The sequence below is a fragment of the Pteronotus mesoamericanus genome, unplaced genomic scaffold, assembly GCF_021234165.1.
Source record: "Pteronotus mesoamericanus isolate MK-2021 breed Mesoamerican mustached bat unplaced genomic scaffold, CSHL_Meso_final scaffold_85, whole genome shotgun sequence".
Classification (NCBI taxonomy): Eukaryota; Metazoa; Chordata; class Mammalia; order Chiroptera; family Mormoopidae; genus Pteronotus; species Pteronotus mesoamericanus.
Window position 1 is genome coordinate 35,285,809 of NW_026555329.1, and position 20,295 is coordinate 35,306,103.

The 20,295-nt window shown below is 40.0% G+C and overlaps 1 protein-coding gene across 1 annotated transcript in view; it reads left to right on the forward strand.

The window, feature by feature from the left end:
- The first annotated feature begins 4,652 nt into the window (after positions 1-4,652).
- The window catches only part of ARMC10 (armadillo repeat containing 10), a 31,657-nt gene continuing 16,014 nt past the window's right edge, over positions 4,653-20,295 (forward strand). The window contains exons 1-3 of the mRNA XM_054564448.1: positions 4,653-4,802; positions 13,973-14,121; positions 16,914-17,048. Of these exons, the coding sequence (XP_054420423.1) occupies positions 4,664-4,802; positions 13,973-14,121; positions 16,914-17,048 (423 nt within the window). The 5' untranslated portion in view covers positions 4,653-4,663. The remainder of the gene's footprint in view (positions 4,803-13,972; positions 14,122-16,913; positions 17,049-20,295) is intronic.

Consider the following 20,295-nt stretch of genomic DNA (forward strand, 5'->3'; position numbering starts at 1 on the left):
TGACAGTGTCTCCCATTCCACAGGCTCCTTTTGCAATGTGACTTCACTGCATCTACCATCAAGAAATGGGGTCTAGTCCTGACTGCGGTGCCTCAGTGGGTTGAGCATCGTCCTGCAAAGCAAAAGGTTGCCAGTTCAATTCCTGGTCAGGGCACATGCTTAGGTTGCAGACCAGGCCCCTGGTTGGGGTAGTGCAAGCAGCTACCAATCGATGTTTCTCTCACACATCGATGTTTCTCTCTTTCCTTTTCTCTCTCCCTTCTCTCTCTCTAAAAATAAATAAATAAATAATCTTTTTAAAAAAGAAGTGGGGTCTATGTGCCCTCCTCTTGAATCTAGGTGAAAATAATGTTATGTTGACTTCTGAGCTTATAAACGGTGATAAAACTTCTACTTAGTTCTCTCTGGGGACACTTGCTCTTAACTGAGCCACCATACTGTGAGGAAGTTCAAGTAGCCCATGGAAAGGCCCATATGGAGGAACCAAATCTTCTGGTTCACAGTCCTTGCTGAACTCCCAGCCAACACCTAGCACCAACTTGCCAAGTATGCCAGTGAACCATCTTAAAAGTGGATCTTTAACCCCATGTTGATCCATCCCAGATGGTATCACATGGGGTAGAGTCAAGTTCTCCCTGAAAGACCTTGCCAGAATTTCAGATTGTTGAGTAAACTAAAGGATCCCTGTTGTTTTAAGCCACTGAATTTTGTAGTTGTATTACATAGCCATGGATAATTGATACAGCAAGCAACAATAGACAATGACTGTACAGCCAGATCAAACCTGTCATTCCTCCCATCCCTAGCTACATACATTATGAGAAAAAAAATGCCCAGACATGACTATGGTTTAACTTTTTATTATGGAAAACTTCAAACATACATAAAGTAAACAATGAACCCTTATGTATCCATCACCCAGTTTCAACAATTATCATCAATATGTGATTCTTATATTATTTGTATATCCACCCAGTTTCCTACCTGTTCTCAACTATATTTTTTAGGTAAAATTCACATGAATTCAAATGCACAAATCTTAGCTGTATAATTTTGACAATGGATACATCCACACCACAGTCATTTTCCAACTCCCCAGACATTTCCCTTGTTTCCCTTTCCAGCTAAGCCTTCTATATCAGTCAAGTTCCAATGAGGAGAAATCACACCAGTAATTTAAAGAAAGAACATTTATTCTATTCTAACAATTAAATTCTAGTAAATAATTTAATTCAGAGTTGCGCTAACACCAATAATTTTAATAGAACAAGAATTAACATGTTAGAGAAAACAAAAAATGATAGACAAAATCAATGAAAAGATGCAGAATTTTAATTGGAATGTACAGAGTATGAAAAAGAATCAAATGGACATTCTAAAACTGAAAAACATACTGTCTGAAATGAAGAACTCATTTGATGTTAACAGTAGACAGGACACAGCATGAAACAGATTCAGTAAGCTCAAAGACAATCAATAAAAAATATCCAAACTTGAGCACAGAGGGAATAAAGAAAAAAGAACAGAGCAAAAGAGACATGTAGGACAAAGAAAACAAAACTGAACGTGTTTGTTATGGGAGTCCCAGAATAAGAGAGAATTGGGTAAAAGAGATGTTTGAAAATAACCAAGAATTTTCTACAACTGATGAAAAATTAATCAACAGATTCAGCAAGCTCAGTAAATCAAGCAGGATTTTTTTAAATCAGCCTCTATTCAAGGGGTTTGCAGGTAAGTGGTATTCCAAGTAAACCAACAGGTTTTATTTAAGACAGATGTTTGAAGTTCAGAAGAGGTTAAACATCAGGGAAATCTGTGATGAAAGATTAAGTATTCCAAAACTCACAGAAGAAGGATTTTAGAAGAGTGTGAGGCCTGGCAAATTGGTTCAGATGGACAAATGTACAGGGATATGAGGCACAGAGGGATTCACCCTGGTATTTGCTTAGGGGAAGTAGGTAACCAGGTTAAGGAGGGTATGTGGGGCCCCAGAAGACTGCTTGCTTGCACTGGCTGGCAACATGGTAGCGGATGTTAATGAAGGACTCCTCAGGAGAATATATACCTTAGGCAATGGGGAGGACTTCTGGGGGCCTCCTTTTACTGGGGGCAGAGCAATACAGTAGGCTGGTGAGGAAGTGCTCACACTCAGAGGAAGAACCATGGATGCCTCTTACAGCTTTGTAGTGTTATAGCAAGTGGAGAGAGCAAGGTGAAGAGAGGCTGTCACTTCCCTGATGTGCCCTGGCCCTCAGCTCAGTGCACTTCTGCTATCTGTTCCATGGCCAGCCTGGACTGTCATCACTCAGAATGGCTCTATCCTGAGTCTTAAATACAAATACTCCACTTTCTGACCCCTACCTCCTACTTTTCCAGCCTCCTCACTCAATCACTATCTCTATCCCTCTTCACTCACCCCTTAGGAACCTCCACTTTCTACCCATATATCAGTATCATGTCTTATTCTCATTCCCTACCCAGTCCTTAGAGTCGTTGGTCCATCACTCCAGGCACTCTCAAAAATGTAGTGCCCTCATCATTGCCCTTCCATTCCATATGCCTGGCAAACTCCAATCCTGGATGAAGTCAACTTGTATTTCTTTACCTACATATGGTTTACTGAGTGCTACTTGAGAAAAATTACACAATTGGCAAGATGAGTACCATGCACTCTACATATTTTCAAACATAATTAAATAAAGGTAAAACATAAATGAAATGGCTCACAAAAAATTAAAATACAGATATATAGAGTAAAAAATTAGAGTTCTCCTTTAAAACCATCCCCCAAAACATTTGCTGTAAATAGTTTGGCATATGCTCTATGCATGTATTATTGTCTTAAATATAGATATACATATATATATACACCTATACATACATATGTGAAATAACATAGGTAGCTAGATTGTAGTAGACATTTTGTTGGGCAACTTGTATTTTCTTTTTTTTTAATTTAATATGTTTCGGGGAGCTTTTCTTCTCAAAAGCTACAGATATAGCTAATTCTAAATACATGACATCCTGTTCCTGTATTCACATGTAGGTTTTTTACTATTTTCATTATTCAAAAATGTTATAATGAATATCCTTGTACATCCCTCTGATCACATATGCAGGCATACCTCCAAAGTGTATCCCTAGAAGTGGAAATGTTTGATCAAAGGGTAGATGTATTTGACATTTTAATATATACTTCTAAATTACCATCTAAAAAGCGGGGGAGGCTGTATCAAATTGCCCTTCTAACTGCATAGGAGAGTTTCTACCCCAGCTAGGCTATCAACACTGCCTGCCTCTCCTCTTTCCTTCCCTAGACGTCTATCAGTCTCACTCTGTTCTCTCCATCCTCATCCAAACATGCACATTCTTGGCAAATATCTCACCAAATATTCGAAGAAATAAGTAGAAGTCACTAGAGGAGAACTTTCTTGGCTTCCTACCCCCAAACCTACAAAGCCTGCCCACTGCTATCCTGTCCTCCTTCCCTCCCTTTAAGTGGGTGAGAGTTGGGGACAGTCCTTCCTCCAGTTTAAGGAAATCCTGGGTGTGGGGTCCCTCCCTTTACAAAGGGCTGGCTACCTTCACTTTCAAGGTGTTTGCGTCCCCTCTCTGCTTAGCTAATGTCAATCCATCTTCTGCCTGTATCGGCTCGCCTGGGCCCAAATCCACTACATCCCTTCAGGGTCTTATCTTGAGCAACACTATTTCCCACTCTCTTCGTAAAGGTACACTCTCCTGATTTCCCTCCTCTGTCTCTAGGGCACTTCTTTCTCACGCCTGATCTTGTCCTCCAACTCCTCTTGTCTAAATATGCAAAGGTGGAGTTTGGATTTCTGTCCTGAGGCTCTGTGCTCTTTCTCCCTGGGAGATGTCACCCATTCACGGGATGTCCCGGGGTGTGTCAGCCACTATCACCCCTGTCTGCTCCCGGATCTCTACCTTCAGCCCAGACCGCCTACCTGACTTCATCTTCTCTCACTCCGCTCCTTCTTTCCACTCCCGCTCCCCGCCAAACCCTAGCCCCTCCTCCAGAAAATCCTTTCGATTTCCCCCTTTCCTAACGCCGCCGCCGAGTGGCTCCAGTACCTCGCAGACCTGAGGAATGTAGTTCTCCTTGAAGTAATTTCTCAGCCTGGGGCTGGCCCTGCGTAGTGAGGACATGGCAAGAGGACTCTGCTCTACACGCCGGGAGTAGCAGAAACCTCTCCTGCACCTGGGCTGGCGCGTCCGGGCGTTGACACGGCAACCGCGGGGCGGGGTGCGGCGGACCAAGGCTGGTCTCCCTACGCAGTGGGCAGCGGGAGGAAGGCGGGCCTCGGGCCAGAGGGTGGTGTGGGCACGCTCGGGCCAGAAAGGAAGTACTAGGAAGGTCTCCCCCGGGCGGTGGCAGTCCCCCTTTGTCCCCTTAGGGTCATGCAGTGTGGCAGGTCTTCCCGGAGTCAGGATCTCCCCTACCAGCCCTTCCCACCTCGGGGAGCCGCCGGCAAGTGTGGCGGCCGCAGTGGGCGGTTTTACTATTTTCGCAGGGCTGTTTCCGGGAGGCGGAGCTCAGACTCCCATTTTTCTTCTCCTTCGGCCGTTCAGCTCCGTCTCGGCAGGCTGTGAAGCTCACGAGCTTCCCCTGCCAGGCCGTGCGCTGCGCCCCGGCCCCAGCGGCAGCATGGGCGGCGCCCGGCACGCGGGCTGGGTGGCGGCGGGCCTGGTCCTCGGGGCCGGCGCCTGCTATTGTATTTACAGGTTGGCGCGGAGCCAGCGGCGAGGTAGACAGAGGTTTCGTCTGGCTTCCTCCCAGTCCGCAGGTGAGGCCTCGGGGAACCGGGGGCGGGGTCTGGGGCTATCCCAGGGGCCGTCGTTGAGGACGCCGCGGGCTTTCCTTCCTTTCCTGTGCTCTGGGTGAAAAAAGAAGTCGAGCCGAAGGAAGGAGGAAGGCCCAGGTGCTGAGGGCGTAGCGTCCTCTGGATGGGGGTAGGGTTCTGAGCCTCTTCCCTGCCTCCACTTCTTTGTTCAAAATCCTGCGATGAAATATTGTCCAAACTTTCTGCCTAGTCCGTCATTACAGCTGAGGATTAGGTTTTTCAAGAGCATGTTGATTGTCTGTCACGTTAAAGCTTGCTCCCGGCCTTTGTGCTACCAAAGGGAGCCCCCCGAGTGTGGGCGGGGTTTTGTGGGGGCTAGGGCAGTAGAAATTCTGCGAGCAGCTGCCCTGGAAGAAAGAAGGCCAGAGACAGTTCTGCCTGGACTCAGCATGGCCTCTGAGAGGGGAGGTACCTTGAAGTCACCGTAGTCCATCTATATACAGAATTGTAGAGGAGATACTGGAGATGAATGTATGATAGACATAGCTATTTCAAAATGGAACAGTGGTCTGCGTGGGGGGACGCTCTCCTGGTGGGTAAGTAAGGAATTAGGTTTCTCTCCAGAAGTTGGTCGATGCATTCAGGATTCTAACAATTTGCTGAGTGTTCTGGAGGGATATTTCAGATAATGGAAGTTGTTAGGAAAATAAGCAAAATCTGCCAACCAGAAGAAACTCCTCTCTACAAATGGAGAAAAGAACTATTATAAATAGCTTTATTATTGAATAAACATTCAACCAGATTGCTACACCCATCACAGGCAATCTGGTAATAGGATTGGAAAGACAAAGAATTCTTGCCCTTTTATGTTCACAGGCAGACGTAACCTATTTCATATTTCATACGTGGTCTCATGATAAACAACTTGTCTTTAAGAGGACTTGACAGCAGTATCTGCTAGAGGAAAGTGCCCACCTCCCTATATACATACAGTTCATCCTAAATTCACTGGTCCTTGGGCTGGCTATTTGTTAGCCTTTATCCACAGGGAAAATGAGACTTCTCCTTATCTTCATGATAGACAGATGGTTACAACATGGAGCCAGGTGCCAAGCCTAAATTCGGAGACAAGGAAATCAGCTTCATCTGATCTTCCTTGATGTTTAAACTTTAAACAGATAATCCCAAAGCCCCTAAGAAAGACGTTCTTGGATTGTAAAGTGGCAATAGGTTTACTTAGCTTTCTAAGAGATGTATATTTATGTCAAAGGGACAGATAAAGGAATTACAAGTTTGCTCCCGGAAATGCTGTAAGAAAAGGGAGTGGATAGGGAGGTCTCTTTTTCTTTTTGTACAAGAGAAAAAAATCCCCCCCTTTTTTTTCCTTTAAAGATTTGCATTTATCCTTACTTACAAAGCCTAATGAGTAGTCTTTGTGTCAGAGATATTCCTGTATAATTGGTCAGGGGGCTTGGACTCATACCTTCTCTCTTACACTGATGAAGACTGGCAGCCTTACTTTAAAACTTAATTTTACCAGTTTCCAAAATCACCATTACCTTAGGTCAGGTAGCTTACAAAATAAGTTGCTCACAGTTCCTTCTTCCAGAAACCACACCTTTATATCTGAAGAAGACCGAGAAATACCCATTTTGTCAGCATCATGCTTAGATTTTAGAGGGTGATCTTTTTTAAATTGAGGTACAATTAACATATAACATTTAGTTTTAGGTGTACAATATAATGATTTGATATACTCGTATGTATATATTACAAAATGATCACGACACATAATTATACCTTTTTTTTTCTTGGGATGAGAACTTTTAAGGCTTACTTCTTAATATTGTTAACTGTATATAATATTGTTAACTGTAGTCACCAAGTTGTACATTACATCCCCAGGACTTATTTGTCTTGCAATGGATGTTTATGCCTTCACCCATTTTATGAATGGAGCCACCACCACATCCTTCGACCACCACTACGTCTAGCAACCACCAGTCAGTTCTCTGTATCTGAGTTCATTTTAGAGTCTACATGTAAATGAGATAGTTTGTCCTCCTTTGTCTAGCTTATTTCATTTAGCATAATGTCCTCAAGATCAATCCATGTTGTCACTTATGGCAGGATTTCCCTTTCATGGCCAAATAATATTTCATTCACACACACACACACACATACACACACTCACACTCACATGCGTATACACATATGCACATGCCCCTTTTTCTTTAACCATCTGTCAATGGGCACTTAGGTAGTTTCCATAAATTGTAAATAATGAACAAGGGGGTGCAGATATCTTTTCAAAGTAGTGTTTTCTTTAGACAACACCCAGACATAGAATCGCTGGATTTATGGTAGTTCTAGTTTTTGAGGACCCCCTGTGCACTTCTCCATAGTTGCTGCACCAATTTACATTCCCACCAACAGTACACAATGGTTCCCTTTTGTCTGCATCCTCACCAACACTCATTACTTCTTGTCTTTTTGTCATCTCTTTGATGATAGACATTCTAGCAAGTATGAGGTGATAGCTTATTTGTGTGTGTGTGTGTGTGTGTGTGTGTGTGTGTGTGTGTGTTTGTATTTTAATCCTCACGTTAGGACACTGTTCCCATTGCTTTTTAGAGGGGGGGGAAAGGAGAGAGAAAAAGAGAGAGAAACATTGATGTGAGATAGTAACATCAACATCAACTGGCTGCCTTCTCAGATGTGCACCAAATTGGGGGATCAAACCTGCAACCTAGGTATGTGCCCTGACTGGGAATCAAATCCACAACGTTTTGGTTTTGATTTGGAGCATGGGACGATGCTCCAACCAACTGAGCCACACCGGTCAGGGCCACATTGTGGTTTTTAATGTGCATTTCCCTGGTGGACTTGTTGGCCACGTTTGTGTCTTTGGAAAAATATCTATTCAGATCTTCTGCCCATTTCTGTGTGTGTGTGTGTGTGTGTGTGTGTGTGTGTGTGTGTGTGTGTCAGGTTTTGGTTTTTTGGCTATTGAGTTGCATGAGTTCTTTATATATTTTGGATATTAAACCCCTATCAGATACATGATTTGCAAATATTTTCTCCCATTCCATAGGTGACCTTTTCATTTTGTTGATTTCCTTCACTGTGCAGAAGCTTTGTAGTTTGATGTGGTCCCATTTGTTTATTTTCACTTTTGTTTTTGTTTCTTGGTATCAGATTCAAAAATTCATGCCAAGACCTATGTTAAGAAGCTTAGTGCCCATGTTTTTTTCCAGAAGTTTTATGGTTTCAGGTCTTTCAAGTCTTTAGTCCATTTTGAGTTGATTTTTGTGCATGGTGTAAGGTAGTCCAGTTTTATTCTTTTGCATGGAGCTGTCCAATTTTCCCAACACCACTTATTGAAGAGACTGTCCTTCCCCACTGTATATTTCCGGCTCATTTGTCATTCTTTAATTGATCATGTATATGTGAGTTTATGTATGGAGTCTTTAAGGTTTTTCTTTGTATCATTCTCTCTATCTGCAAATAATAACAGTTTTACTTCTTTTCCAATTTGGATGCCTTTGTTTTCCTTTTCTAATTGCTTTGGCTAGGGCTTCAAATACTGTTTTAAATAAAAGTAGCAAGAGTGGACATCCCTGCCTTGTTGCTGATCTTAGAGAAAAACTTTTCAGCTTTTTACCGTTCAGTATGATGTAAGCTATGGGCCTGTCATATGAGGTCTTTATTATGTTGAGGTACCTTCCTTCTATTCTTGTTTTTCCATCTATTGAGATGATAATATGATGTTTATCCCTTATTTTGTTGAAGTGGTATATGACATTAACTGGTTTGCTGATGTTGAACCATCCTTGCATCCCTAGAAAAAGTTTCGGTTGATCCTGTTATATGAACTTTTTAATGTATTATTGAATTCAGTTTGGCTGTATTTTGTTGAGATTTTTGCATCTGTGCATCAGAATTATTGGCCTGTGACTTTCTTCTCTTGTGACATCTTTGTGTGGTTTTGACAGCAGGGTACTGCTGGCCTTATGAGTTTGAAAAGTTTCCTCTTTCTTGGTTTCCATTTATTTCTGTTCTGGTCTTTATTTTATTCCTTCTACTAATGTTCACTTCATTTGTATGTTACAATTGAAGTGTGCTCCTTAGGTCATAGCTATGAAGATAAGCAAATAGGCCTCTTTCTGGGGGAATAACTGCTCTGCTGGGCCCTGTGTTAGCAGCGGCAGTGTGCACAATCCCTTTAAATAACTGCCTCTTAATTCTTCATAGCCTGTGGTTCTTGTGGATGCAAGCCCCATTGGCTTGCAAAGCTAGATGTCTTGGGGACCCATCTCTCAGGTGGGAGTCTTAAAAACTGAGGCACAGGATGTGGCGTGCAATCCTTTTTCTCAGGGAGAATTTAGAAGTATGAATTTCCTCCCAGTTGTAGCAAGGGTAGGTTTTATGACAGTTTTGTCTCTGTATTGATGTAGTTTTTTTTAATTTGCCCAATGTGTAGGAGTCTCTCAGAGTCTGGATTTCTTTCAGAGGGCATTGTGCCCAATGTACTGTAGATTCAGCTCGTCTTTGGAAGGAGGTGAATTCAATATATTTTATAATACCATCTTGCACCAGAACCAGGTGATCTACTCTTTGTCTTAAAGTTTAAGGAATTTATAATTCCTATACTATCACGACTGTTTGAGAGCATTGAAAACAATGGAAACCATCGCAATTCATTCAACAACCTAATACTAAAACCTGACAAGGATAGCATAAAAAGACTGTAAATTTGTCTCTATTATGAATAAAAATATAAAAATCTTAGACTTCTGGCCAAGATGCGGGTGTAGGTAGATACACTTTACCTCCTTGCACAACCCGGAGAAGGACAACAACAAATTTAAAAACAAAAAATAACCAGAACTTCCAGAAAATAGAACTGTATGGAAGTCCAACAGGCAAAGAGTTAAAGAAGAAACATCCAGACCAGTAGGAGAGGCAGAGACAGGCAGCCAGGGCGTGGCAAGGCAGCAGTTGGTGAACTGGGCTGTCCCACAATTGTCTGCAGATAAACCTAGAGGAGCAGCTGAGGTGTGAGACAGACCATGAAACCCAGGGTTCCAGCGCAGAAAAAGAAAGCCGCAAAACCTCTGGCTTTAAAAACCTGTGGGGGATGCAGCAGAGGAGAAACTCCCAGCCTCACAGGAGAGTTCATTGGAGAGACCCCCAGGGTCCTAGAATGTACACAAACCCACCCACCCAGGAATGAACACCAGAAGGGCCACATTTCCTTGTGGGTAGCAAGGGAAGTGACTGAAAACTGGCTGAGAGCAGAGCAGGCGGCATTGTTCCCTCTCTGACACCTCCTGCACATAGAGCACCGCAACGCAGCAACCTGGGTTGCCTCCCCCAAGCAAATACCTAAGACGCCACCCCTTTCAATGTAAAAGGCATGCTGAGACAAAGAAATATGGCCCAAATGAAAAAAGATAAAAACTCCAAAAAAAGAACTAAGTGGTGAGGAGAAAGCCAACCTCTCAGATGCAAAGTTCAAAACACTGGTAATCAGGATGCTCACAGAAATGCTTGACTATGGTCGCAAAATGGAGGAAAAAGTGAAAGCTATGCAAAGTGAAATAAAGAAAAAATATACAGGGAACCAACAGTAAAGAGAAGGAAACTGGGACTCAAATCAAAGATTTGAAGCAAGAGGAAGAGATAAACATTCAACCAGAACAGAATGAAGAAACAAAATTCAAAAACATGAGGAGAGGCTTAGAGCCTCTGGGACAATTTTAAACATTCCAACCATAGGGGTGCCAGAAGGAGAAGAGGAAGAGCAAGATATTGAAAACTTACTTGAAAAAATAATGAAGGAGAACTCCAATCTGATGTAGGAAATAGACTTCCAGGATATCCGGGAAGCTCAGAGAATTCCAAAGAATTCAGACCCAAGGAAGCACACACCAAGGCACATCATAATTAAGTTACCCAAGATTAAAGATAAGGAGAGAATCTTAAAACTTGAATGCAAAATAAATATACCCAAATCAATAGCTTCTTGTATATAAGCAATGACCAATTTAAAATTTTAATTGACAGGATTTCACTTATGATAGCAATAAAAGCATTAAAAACTAAGAATACATCTAGCAAGAAACCTGTACAAAGATAATTTTAAATAAAGGACATAAGGCTACACAAACAGGAAAGTATGTTATGTTCCTGGCTGGAATGAATCTGTACTGTGACAGTTATCTTGAAATTTATCTTGCTATAACGTTATTTGGTAGTCATTTTTCATTTCCTTTGAGAATTTTAATTTCTCCTCAGTTTACCCATGGTAATGGTGAACCACTGGGTCCAAAATTCTCTCACAGTCTTGCTGGCATGAAGCTAAGTGGAGAACTAGACACGTGTTCACCTCACCTGTGTAATAGTCTCAAAGTTCACCAGTGGAAAAGCTGGGTGCTTTGTGATCACCATCCTCGGAAGGATTTAGACTTTGAGATTTCTTTCTTTACTGAAAAAGCAATGCATGGTTTTTACTAAAAATTCAAACAGAGTATAGGATTTATTTACAAAATTAAATGGGGCTCATCATTTTAATAGATTAAAAGGAATGGTGGTGGTGTATGCGGGGGGAGAGTAATGGACTGGGAGTGAAAAGATCTGATTCTCTGTAGAGCTAGTTTTGTTATCAACCAACTGTGTGTCCTGTTAATAAAAATAATAACTAAAATATTCCATGCTTTCACAGTATTTGAAGCACAAAAATGCTTTGAGGCAGATACTATTAACTCCCATTTTACAAATGAAGAAACAGGTTTAGAGAGGTGTCTCAGATGGTAATTAGCTTAGCTAGAAATAGGTGGAAATTCTATGGTTCAACTTTTTTCCCTGTAAAATTTTATTTAAACATTTTAAATAATTTATACAATATATCTATAAAACTTTTTTTATTGGGTTGTCCAAAAAGTCTGTTTAGTTTTTTCTGTAAAATAAATAGACACATTTTTCATTTTCACCAATAACTTTATTGATTTGGATACTTTGGGTATGTCCTCTATCTCCCACTGTTGGCTTCTAGTGGGTAGGGCCAGGGGTGCTGCCAAACACCTTCCAATGCATAAGACAGCCCCACAGCAAAAAATTGTTTGGCCAAAATGTCAAGAGTCATTTTGACCAAGAAGCTTCACAAACCACTTTTGACATGTTCAATCAGTCACAGCACCTTCTCTATACTCTGCACAAGTCTTTTTTGTGTTTCTATCCCTCTTGAAATAATAAAGCATAGTACACTAAAAATGTTGCACCATCTTCAATATTAAAATAGTTGCACAAAAATATACCAATTTTGATTTTTTTTAAATGCACACTGATATGACAGCTGTCACAATAGAATTTAACAAAATTGTTTCTAATGAAGTTAGACAACTAAGCACTACTAGAGCCATCTTATGGAAAAAAACTAAAGAAACTTTTTGACCAACCCAATGAAAATGGCTTTTTGTGGGAACATACAAGGAAAAAAATAGAATTTTGACATGTCTTAGAAGTATGACTGGGTTAAATTTATTATATTTCTGTCATATGTATGTGTATGAAATCACACAATTTCCAAGTTGCATAAGAACCTTTGGAACCAGTTATAGTCTTAGACCAACCCTTTTATTTTGAGAGGAGAAAATTGAGACCCAAAAAGAGGTTAAATGACTTGGCTACAGCTTTGTATTTTCAATTCTTTGGTCTCTGCTACTAACTCCTGTGTGACTTTAAGCAAATCTTAAAATGACCTTGGCTTTCAGTTTCTTTGTGTGTAAAATTACGGTTTGGATGAACCTTAAAATTTTTGTCAGTTCTAGAAATGTGTTTTTGTCATTCTTTCACTCATCTTTTCAAGTATTTTTGGGGTGGAACTCTGTTATATAAGGTATAAATGAGTGAATTCAGGAGTAAAAACAGGGCCCAGAGATCCTGATAAGACTTTGGAGTGAGAATCTGCTAGCTTTTCAGCTTTCATATTTTCCTAACAGCTGATTTCTTATTTGGCTTCTTCAGTACATCCTATCGTTTATTGTTCCCATAGTCTATATTTGTCCCTTTCCCTCCTATTTTTTGTGATTCTCCTTCAAGCAGTAGACTTAATTATTTTAATTACAGCAGTAATACATATTGTTTACAACAGTAAAACTTGTTTATTGTTTTTAAAAAACCAGAAAGTACACATTAGCACAGGGTAGAAAATAAAGGTCGTTTTTTATTTATTTATTTTTTCAATAAATTTATTTTTACTTTTTGTAAAAGTTGTTTTTAATTCCAGCACCCAGAGATAACCACCTATGATAATTTGGTACATATTTTTTTAAAGAGAAGTACAGATGTGACATCACATAGTACCTATTTTGTATAACTTTCTCCTCTTCCCCACCCCCAATAGTGTATTGTGGAAACATGCACTGTCTGACCTGTAATCATAGTGTTACAAAAATGGTTTCGTTTTTCTTGTGGTAATTTCTGCAAAGAGGAGTTTTTTAAAGGTTAGAGCTATACATTCTAAAAAGTCACTGAGCACATCTAGCATTTGGCTATTCCAGCATTTACTCAGAATGACAGCTTTTCTTTTGTCAGCTCCCCCAGCAGGACAGGACTGTTATGTAGCATCCCTGTCAGCAATGGCTTGTTCATATAAACCAGACAAAAATGCCACACCAGATATACTCTGATTTCTTTTCAGATAGTATAAATCTTTCATCTTTTACAAAGATGCCACCCCAGAAACATGATTGGGTTACTCCCCTAACCTTTTCTCCTGCCAGAGAGGCTTTTAAAGTGGTAATCAGAAAAGGTCTGCTTAATGCAAATCCCATTCCTACAGGCAAGAGTTTCATTGGATGTTTGTACTTGATTTTTAAAAGAAACAAAAAATGCAGTTGGCATTAGAGGTGTGTATTATTTGCATGTAGTGTCTTACTAAAATACCAAGTGACTAATTTCTTAATGTCTATAAGCCTCAGCTTTCCCACCTGTAAACTGAGAATTACAGTAGTATCTTCTTCCCAGGGTTACTTAAGGATTAAATGAGATAAAGCATATAAAGTGCTTAACACTGTGTTTGGCATCAGAGCATTTAATACTGTTTCTAAAATGTTTTAAATCTCATACTGACTTTAGAGGAACTCTAAATAATTTTCTTCTTATTGCAGAAGACTTAACCAATGGTTCATATGATGATGTCCTAAATGCTGAACAACTTCAGAAACTCCTTTATCTGCTTGAGTCAACTGAGGATCCTATAATTATTGAAAAAGCTTTGGTCACTCTGGGTAACAATGCAGCCTTTTCAGCTAACCAAGTAAGTACCCTAGTGTCAACAACAGGCCCCCTCATTCTTACACACCAGCAGTAATTGTGACCCTGAGGAGTTAACCTCCCACGGCCTCAGTTTCCTAATCTATACAATGTGACTACTTAAACCTATAGAATAGTTTCTTTACTTCTGAAAAGCACAGCTTAATAATGATGTGGTTATTAATAGGTTTCTAGATCCCTATGAAGTAGGTCACAGTATCACATTCATAAGAAGTATCTAATTAACACTTAGCATTGCATGGCCTTTTTAATTATTTAAAATTCAGCAGCAGAACATTTAAGTACATGCTTTACAACGTAAGAACTCTTACACAGATGGTTCTAGTGCAGATGGTCCCTGGATCTCTCTGACAACCACTAACCAATATAAACAGCTTCTACAAATAGAGGCTTGACACCAAGACTAAAGAGCTTAATCTGAATGCTTTCACTTCTGCCCCTACCCCACTCCAATGGAGGAAGAGTAGAAAATTTTTTGTAATTATTTTCAGGTAATGCCCTTTGTTAACATGGTCATGAATACAAAATTAATTTGAATTTATACGTTATTTCAGTCCATTTTTCTCCAGTATGGCAAGATTTACTGTAAAGCTCTAGTGATTTATAATGAAATATAAAGAATATTTGTGTATTGCTCACATTCTTTCGGTTGCAAGTGACAGAAGTAGGCTTAAGTTATTCTAAACCAGAAAGGGGAAATGTTGAGCTCAATTAACTTTGACATCCAAGAATAGCACTGGTTTCAGACACAAGTGAATACAGTTCAAGGCTATGGAAAGTGTTACCAGAGCTCTCTCTATCTTCTGTCTTTGCTTTACCCCTGCTTCCTTTTGTGTGCTGGTCTTTGTCTCTCTGGCCACAAAGAGGTTTTCTTCATAGGGATGGAAACAAAGCAACTGGCCTCTGAAGTCTTCATTCCTGTAGCTCATAATCCAAAAGGTGGAGTTGCCATGCTAGGATCAAGTGCCAATTCTTTGGATCAATCGCTGGGTCAAAGCACCATAGACCATGATTAGCCAAGGCCTGGCTCACATGAGCATCCTGCAGCCAAACAGCAGGGATGGATGTCAACACAGCTGACCAGCAGTCCCCCCAGGGACTATATCGGATAGAGGAGGTGCCACATCTGCCCTAGTGGAAAGAGGGGTACCAGGCAAACAAACACGAAAGAGGATAATCTATTAGCATGCCTATATTGGAGTATTTCTGATGCCATAGTTTATTATCTTTCTGAAACAAAACTGTACTCACACTGAGTCAGTAGACACTGGTAAATAAGTACTTTTTGGGGGTAATGGGAGTTAGTGTCCTTTATCATTAAGTATAGTGCCTTGGTCTGCTTTAGCAGTACAGTAGGGAGAAAAGGAAAAGAAAAGTCTGTTTTCTAGTAACCACATGTCCTTGAGAAGAACTTGAACCTGAAATTGCAGAGGCAAAGTTTTTTTCTCTCTCAGCACTGTGTCTCCTTAATGGTAGAGTAAGGGTGTTGGGCTGTTGGTAAAAATGACAATAATCATTTTCAGTCTCTTTGTCCTGTAAAAATCAAAGCGATTGTGTCTTTCATTGTCAGGGCCAAAGGCACATAGTATCTATCATAGTGTTAACAATTGATTGTGAGAAATTCCCAAATTACTTTTCCTTTGAAAATTTGGAAACTGTTTTTCAAACTCCAGTTCTGCAAGATGTTAATAGATGTTTCTTCCCTCCTCACGGAAAAATGACCCTCTCTTTGTGTACAGTTCATAGATATAGAGTTGACTCCTGAACAGTGCAGGGTTAGGAGCACCAACCTCTGTGCAATCGAAAATCTGCAAATAACTTCACACCCCTCCCCCAAATTTAACTATTTATAGCCTACTGTTGGCCAGAAGCCTTACCAGTAACATAAACAATCAACACATATGTTGTGTTATATGTATTATATACTGTATTCTTAGAATAAGTTAAGTTAGAGAAAATGTCATTAAGAGAATAAGGGAGAGAAAAATGCATTTACAGTTTTTATCAGAAAAAAATATATGTATAAGTGTACCTGTGCATTTCAAACCCACTTTGTTCAGGATTCATCTGTATTATATTCAGTACTCCCCTTGGGGAGCTTCCCAATGCACATGAACATTAATGCATCACAGTAAGGAAACTATTTACTCCTATTATCCCAAAGTTTCTTACACTTAACCATAAAACCTCCCCCTTTTTTTAAATGGAACATTATTAATATCTTGGGGAATTAGTATTACAAAGAATACATTTTAGCAGAACTCTGCCTTAGTATTCTAAATCAGGTCCCCAACCCCCAGCCTGCAGACCTGTTAGGAACCAGACGGCAGAGAGAAGCTTGCCTGGCTCCACCTCCTGTCTGTCCACGGTTCCCCATACTGGCCATGGAAAACCCAATCCCTCCCTGGTGCCCAAAAGTTTAGGGACCACTGTTTTAAATCATAATACTTTTATAAATTTGCCTGTATAGAGAAATCATATAATTTATTTCAAAGTAAAATAATTTTGTTTGTAAATTGCTTTGAGGTCATAACAGTAGTTATGCAAAGCTTTGTATGCTGCCATGCTATAGTTTCAATAATTGCATATCTTAATTTTATTTTCAGTTGATTTATTTTTACCTGTAATATTATGGATGGTAAAATTTTTTAAATAGGAATTCTAGATAGTATATGGAAAAGATATTTCCAAAGAGTCATTAATATTTTGTGTTTGTGGATGCAAAGATTAGTGGATGCATATTTAATTTATGGTCCTGTTTTTTTCCCCTCTTAGGTCATTATATGTGAATTGGGTGGTATTCCAATTGTTGGAAGCAAAATCAATGATCCCAACTACAGTATTAAAGAGAAGGCTTTAAATGCACTGAGTAACCTGAGTGTGAATGTCGAAAATCAAATCAAGATAAAGGTAAGCTATCTGAAATCACAAATATATAAAGTCTTCTATAAATGAAAGAAAAAATAACGAAAAGGTCAGTAAAGAAATTTTAGTGGACTCTCCTTTATAACTTTATGGCCAAGAATTACCCTTTTTTCCCCAGCTCTATTGAGATGTAATTATGATAAAACATTGTGTGAGTTTAAGGTATACAGAATGATGACTGGATACGTGTACATATTACAAAATAATTACTACCGTAGTCTTAGCTAACACCTCTATCATCTCACATAATTACCTTTTATTTTCCCCTGTGGTTAGAACATTTAAAGTCTTTTAGCAACATTCAAGTATACAGTACAGTATCTAAACCATAGTCACCCTGATATATATTAGATCCCTAGAATTTATTCATCTTATAACTAGAAGTTTGTACCCTTTGACCAACATCTCCTCATTTCCCTCAACCCCGGCTCCTGGCAACCACCATGTTACTCTGTTTCTATGAATTAGGCTTCTTAGATTCTGTGTATACGTGAGATCATTTCGTATTTGTCTTTCTGTTTGACTTACTTCACTTAGCATAATGTCCCTAATGTCCATCCACTTTGTTGCAAATGGCAGAATTTCCTTCTCTGTAATGGTTGAATAATATTCCATTGTGTATATCACATCTTCTTTATCTATTTCTCAACAAACATTTAGGTTGCTTCTGTGTCTTGGCTATTGTGAATAATGCCACAGTAAATATGGAGGTAACAGCTATCTCCTCAAGACTGTGAATTGTTCTCTTCAGATAAATACCGAGAAGTGGAATTGCTGCATAATATGGCAGTGCTATTTTTCATTTTTTGAAGAATCTCCATACTGTTTTCTATTGGGGCTGAACCAGTTTACATTGCCACCAATAGTGCACAGGGTTTGTTTTTCTCCATATCCTCACTGAAAGTTTTTTAATTCTTATCTTTTTGATAATAGCCATTCTAAAAGGTATGAGGTGATACCTCATTGTGGTTTTGATTTGTATTTTCCCGATGAATAGTTATATTGAACATCTTTTCATAAACCTGTTGACTATCTGTAGTTCCTCTTTGGAAGAATATCCATTCAGGTCCTCTGCCCATTTTTTAACGGGGAGGATAAGGCAAAGGAAGGAGGGATGTGAACCAGCCAATAAGAGGTGCAATTTAATCCAAGTATGGTAAAGGAGTCAGGCCAGAGGCAGATAACATCAGGAGAAAGATATAACTAATTAGGAAATTATGTTAATTCAACATTTATTGAGCCCCTGATCTGTAGTACAAAGTTAAGAAATGAACATGATTAACATCTTTTTAAGACAGCTAGAATCGCTCAGAACTATTAGAAATTGAGTTGAATGGAAGTCTGACAACTATGGAACTAAAGAACCTACATCAGTCCAGAAGGGTAGGAGGAGACGTGCAATGGGCGGGTCCCCACACCCACTTGTGGTGGATAAAAATTCAGGAGGAATATCTCAGGAGCGAGGGGTCCCAGCCCATGGTTCCAGTGTCAGGAAGGTAAAACCCCATAACTTCTGGCAGTAAAAACCAGAGGGATTTGAGTCAGTTAAATAAACTATTAGACTCCTTGGCAGTTCCTCTTAAAGGGCCTGTGCCGAACTTACTCAGACACATTCCCTCTGAGCTCCAGCATCACCAGGGTAGCAGCTTGAAAGGCACCAGAGGTTTACAGGAAGGAACTGAAGTATCTGGCATCAGGGTGAGAGCCAGAGGACAGCTTTCACCCAGACAGAAAGGTTGGCAGAGGCCATTTTGCCTTTTCTGAGCCCTCTGCACACAGTCACAGAACAGGCAAGCAAGAGCTATATTTGAGACTCCATTGAACTCAGTTCTACTGTTTGTCCAGCCCTGGCATTTACCTGAGGCTCTGCCCTACCCAACTTACAAGCCCACACAACTTACGAGCTTGCCCTCAGCCCTTCCTCCTCTGTCTAAATGGCCCAATGCCTGGCAAAAAACAATCAAGCAGAGCAAGAAGAAGAAAAAACAAAAAACAAATTAGGGTAGGGTAAGGAATCTCTGGGACAACTACAAGTGTACCAACATCCTCATCATAGTGATACCAGAAGGAGAAGAGAAAGAGCAAGGAATTGGAAATGTATTTGAAAAAATAATGAAAGAAAATTTCCCTGATTTGGTGAAGGAAAATAGACATGCAAGTCCAGAGAGCACAGAGAGTCCCAAACAAGATGGACACAAACAAGTCCATACCAAGACACATCATAATCAAAATGCCAAACGTTACAGATAAAGAGAATCTTAAAAGTAGTAAGAGAAAAGCAGTTAGTTACCTACAGAGGAGTTCCTATAAGACTTCCAGCTTATTTCTCAATAGAAATTTTGCAGGCTAGAAGGGATTGGCAAGAAATATTCAGAGTCCTGAAAAGCAGGGACGTATAGCCAAGATGGCTTTACCCAGCAAAGATATCATTTAGAATTGAAGGGCAGATAAAGAGCTTCCTAGAGAAGAAAAAACTAAAGGAGTTCATCATCACCACACCACTATTATATCAAATGGTAATGGGACTTATTTAAGATTAAGAAGATTGAAACTATGAATAATAAAATGGCAGTAAACAAGTACCTGTCAACAATTGAATCTGAAAAGCAAAATTAGCAAACAAAAACAACAGAGTCATGGATACAGAGAAGGTTTTGATGGTTACCAGGTGGAAGTGGGGTTTGGGGGAATGGGTGAAGAGGTGAAGAGATTAAGAGGTACTAACTGGTAGTTACAGAATAGCTATAAAATACAATATAGGGAATGAAATAGCCAAAGAACTTACTCCAGGTCTGTCCAGAAAAAGCCCAACCATTGTTAGTATAACAAAAACTGTTTGCCTGACATCAATATAACCTGGCAGCCAAGGAGAGTGAACAGGAATGTGCATGTGTGAACAATGATGATTTCACTGTACTAGTCAGTTGGGGTCATAGACGCCGTTGAGTGAGCATGTGTATTGTGTGGCCGTCACAATCAAAATGAGCGAGTAGAGCAATGAATCTGCATCAAATTTTGCGTTAAGCTTGAACATTCCTCTGCAGAAACGATTTGGATGATTCAGAAGGCCACAGCTATGGGCATCTGGTGATTGGCAGCCTCATAATGACAATGCGCCCACTCATGCATCATGTCTCATGCAGAGTTTCTTGGTGAAACATCAAACCACCCAGGTGACTCAATACCCCCAAAGCACAGATTTGGCGCCCCACAACTTCTGGCTTTTCCCAAA